Below are 4,635 nucleotides of genomic sequence, written 5' to 3' on the forward strand. Positions count from 1 at the left end.
ATCTGAGCTCAGAAAGATTAAAAATTACAAATAAACCTCAGGGAAATTCATCAAATAATCATGGTGGAAATGATGAAGTCCATATTTTTAATGACACTTTAAGGTTGAAGATTATCTTGTGGGTGCTCACATCAGCCCAAGTTAATAAGCTGGGTAGCTTCCAGTTGCTTTTTGATTCCACAGGGCATAAATCTCATTTTTTAAAGGTTTCATCCATTTCCCTCAAAAATAGGGCGACAATCACTGAATTGATTCACTTTGCCTTTTAAATTGGTCTCAGAGATAGATCGCTGCTCAAGAGAAATCAATTTTGCCTCCAGAATATTATGAAAAATCTTTCACATGGAACCCCAAGTAAACTTTTAGTGAGGAGGCACCATCACAATCTAACCATTGTATTTATTTTTATGGATATCTTTTTTTCTTTACAGTATATTCACTTCTAAGTATTCTCTTCTCAATTCTAGCTAGGAAATCATTCCTTGTAAAAATAAATCTTTAAGGGGATTTTAAAAAGGAAAAAAAAATCAGCCAAACAAACGAATACATTGACCTTTTCTGACAGGATATGCAGTGATGTCCTAGGAAATGATGAGTAACCGGCTGTCTGGAAGGAAAAAGCATGTACACACAATCTACTTTTAAGTTCGATTTACTTTATTAACATTTTTTCCATCAGTGTCTTAATCTAGACAATCTACAGAACAATAAATCAAGCCTTAATTTGTAGCATTTGCCAATTTTTAGAATGTAAATACTCATACCGAAAATTTAACAATCTGCTCAAGAGCCCTGGCTCTAACACATCACTGAGGATATACAGTATTCCACACCCAAAGTCTCTCACCTTTGCAATGAAGGTAAGGGATGCATTTACTTTTTTCCCCCAGAGCTGTTGTTCAGTCGTTTCAGTTGTGTCTGATTCTCTGTGACCGAATCTTTGTGACCTTATTTGGAGTTTTCCTGGCAAAGATACAGAAGTGGTTTGTCATTTCCTTCTCCAGCTCATTTTACAAATGAGGAAACTGAGGCAAACAGAGTTAAGTGACTTGTCCAGGGTCCCACAGCTAGTAAGTATTTGAGGCCAGATTTAAACTTAGAATCGACCAACAATGGAGGTCTTCCTTTGCAATGAAGGTAAGAGGTACATTTTCTTTACTTTTTTTTCCCCCAGAGTTAAACTTGGTCAGTTTTGATTTTTCCATATCTATAGGTCCAGAGAAGGAAGAGACTTTCTGGAATTCAAGTGGATAGTAAGTGGTTGAGCTGGGATTAGAATCTAAGCTTTTTATCCTTTGATGTAGTATCCTGGCCACTACACCAAGCTGGAGCCATTAGAGTAGGATTTGCTAGATAGGAGCATTTGACCTCACCTAGCATAGTGCCTTACACACAGTAGGTACTCCATAAATATTTGTTAAAAATATTCATGAATTCAGTGTGAGACAACAAACATTTAGCAAGTGACCATTATGTGAAAACAACACAGGTTAACTCAGTCTATCCCCACACCACTGTTCACCCTTGTTGACTGTGTGCTGGTGAACATAAAAGCAACAAAACTTCTAAAGAAAGAGCAGGAGGAAGAAGAGAAAGGAGAAGTCAAGATCCCTAGACAATTCATATTACCTCACCCAACCTACCTTAGAGAGGTAAAAAGAGGCCCTGAGGCAAGGTAAAATAAAAAAATGGCATCATCCCAGCTCTCAGAGATAATTTATTGTAATGGGGGCCAAAAAAAAATATCTAGATAAAATGCTCTGGGAAAACTTGAGGAGAGATTGCTCTCATCAGAGGGTGACAGGGAAGGCTTCGTGGAGGCATTTGGAGCTGGTCCTTGAAGGAAGAGGAGTCAAAGAGGGAGAAAGGAGAAAGATGTGCTTTCCAGGCAAGGTCAACAGCCCATGGAAATGCAGAATGAATCAGGGAATAGCCAGTAGTTCCATTTGACTGGAACATAGAGTGTACGAGGGGGAATAAAGTAGGGGAAAAGGCTGGAAAGATAGATTGGAACTAGACAATGAAAGGCTCTAAATGTGAAGCTAAAGGAGTTTGTGTGGGCAATAAGAATAGACTGGCCATTTCTGCAGAGGAAATGACATAGTCAGACATGTATATTAGGAAGATTATTTTGGAAGCTGTATGAAGATTAGATTAGAGAGGGGAGAGGCCGATGAATGAATGAATGAGGCAATGATTTGCTGCAGTGGAAAGAACAATGTCAGAAAGCCCAGATTGTAGTCCTAGCCCTGCCATAATACTCATAACTTTGGGCAACTTAACCTCTCCGTGCCTCAATTTCCTCATCTGTAAAATGGGGGGGTGGACTTGATGGACTCAACCATAAATCTATGATCCTATGAAATGACCTCTCCTCTCAGATCCTCAGTTCCTTCCTCTGCACGATAATGAGGTTATGCAACATAATGTTTCAAGTTTTTTCCAGGCCTAAAATCCTAAGATTCTAAGGAAGCTAACTGACTCTCAAAAAATGGAGCCACCTCTTGTTGGAGCTTACCTTTCTACATTTCATACTTGGCACAGGCAGTGAGGGCTCCCAATCAGTCAGAAAAACAAAGATTAGGTCAACTCGATGATAAAAGCTGACAGAGACAAGTGGTGTATAAATGCACAGATGCCCTGCCAGCTGCTAGTGCTTCCCATCAAAGGTTACCTTGGGTCTCCTTCATATGTATAGTTACCTGTACATGCACATGTTGAATGTGAGCCCCCTGAAGGCAGGGATTATTTCAAATTTCCCTTTGAAACACCAGTACTTAGCACATAGTAAGTGCTTAATAAAATGCTTACTGATTGTTGGATGCAATAGAGAGCTTTCCTTCCTCTAATCATTTTCTCCCTTTGAGTCCTGAATCATAAGACCTCAATAAATGTTCCTGATGAATCCAATTTTATCCTTTTGAGGGAAAATAGGAAAACTAAAGGAGAAAATCCTCAAAACACACCTCTAATAACTACATGCTTTTTTCTTTCATATTCCTTGACAATTCCTGCATAGAAGTATGTAGCAATCCTTTGGGACTCACTCTTTTTTTTGTGAATTTTAAAATTTTAAACTTAAATACAAAATAAGAAAAGAAAAAAACATTTAAATACTAAAACAATACAAAATTATAAAAGAAAAAATGCATTTCCGTGTGCACAGCAGAATGTGAAAGGATTCAAAATATACAGCAATAAATTTCCATTTCAAGAAAGACTATATACTAAATACTATGCATTGTACTGAGAGCTGTCCATCTTTTCTTTATTTCCTTGTAAGTTTTCTTTTGTTCTCTGCTGTGCACTTTTTACTTTATTCTTTTTCCCCCTTCCTCCCCTGTCCCCCCTCCCAAGACTACAATTAAGTGTGGCTATATATATATATATATATATATATATATATATATACACACACACACACACACACACACATATACACATATATACATATACACACACACATATATATGTGTGTATATATATACTGATTGTTGGATGCAATAGATATATATGTATCTATATACATATATATCTATATCTGTGCTTAATATATATAGTACACACATATATATATAAACACATATACACATAAAGATATAGATACATATATATTCATACATACATGTACATACATACACTTACACGTACATATACTTAGATATCTCTAATCATACTCATATATAGACATATACATTCATATGCATCTGTGTAAGACCATACTATATTTATTTGTCCTCTGTTTCTCTGAGAGTGGATAAGCCTCTTCCTTCATGGGCTCAGTCTTTACACCTGCTCTAAAGACTGAGTCCTCATTGGCTAGGTACCCCATTACATGTATATGTTATAAAGTCATAGGACTTAGAGCTAGAATGGATGTTAGGGATCATTTAAGGCACTCTCTCTCATTTTTTTTATAATAATTTGTCTTTTTATTGAGCACCTTCACAAATCATGCCTTAACAGCAAATTTTCGAAGGGGGTACAGGCGTTCCTTCCTCTGCTGTTTTTTGGTCTTCAGGCTTTCCTTGTGCTTATTAAGCCTGCGGCACATGGCACGGGTCTTCTTGGGCCTAAGGTCCAGAGGCTTGTATTTCTTGCCCTTATAGAATTTCCTGAGGTTCTCTTTCTGTGTCTGGTTGATGACAGTTAGGACTCGGGCAATAGATTTTCGGACAACTCGGATCTTAGATAGCTTGGATGCAGCTCCTCCAGTGACTTTGGCCACTCTCAGCTGGGAAAGTTCCACCTTTAAATCATTCAACTGTTTGAGGAGCTCCTCCTTCTTCTTCCCACGAAGATCCCTGGCCTTGATTTTTGCCATGATCGCCGATCACACACGCCACCACTGCCTCCGAGGGGAAGGAGGAAGGGGGAGGGGCCTACCCTGAGAACTACTACTCTCCCTCATTTTACAGAGACACACAGAGAGAAGAAGGCTTGTCCAAGATCGTGCAGCAAGAATCAAGATTCAAACTGCAAGTCTGTAATGGTAATGTAAATGGGAAGATCTTTCCCATCCATTAATAGGCCCATGTGACCTGCTTAAGTCACATGGAAGCCTAAGTCACATGAATTTGTGTCACAGGAAGCCTGTGGTGGGAGGAGCTTGCTGAATGGGTGGAGAAGGAAGGG

General features: G+C 38.5%; 1 protein-coding gene across 1 annotated transcript; it reads right to left on the minus strand.

Annotated features, from left to right (window-relative positions):
- Window positions 1-3,952: 3,952 nt before the first annotated feature.
- Window positions 3,953-4,330, minus strand: LOC118844325 (60S ribosomal protein L35-like). Its single transcript, XM_036752196.1, has one exon. The coding sequence runs from the start codon at window positions 4,322-4,324 to the stop codon at window positions 3,953-3,955; it is 372 nt and encodes a 123-aa protein (XP_036608091.1). The 5' UTR covers window positions 4,325-4,330.
- Between the last annotated feature and the right edge of the window lie 305 nt (window positions 4,331-4,635).

This window comes from Trichosurus vulpecula, chromosome 3 (genome assembly GCF_011100635.1).
Source record: "Trichosurus vulpecula isolate mTriVul1 chromosome 3, mTriVul1.pri, whole genome shotgun sequence".
Taxonomy (NCBI): domain Eukaryota; kingdom Metazoa; phylum Chordata; class Mammalia; order Diprotodontia; family Phalangeridae; genus Trichosurus; species Trichosurus vulpecula.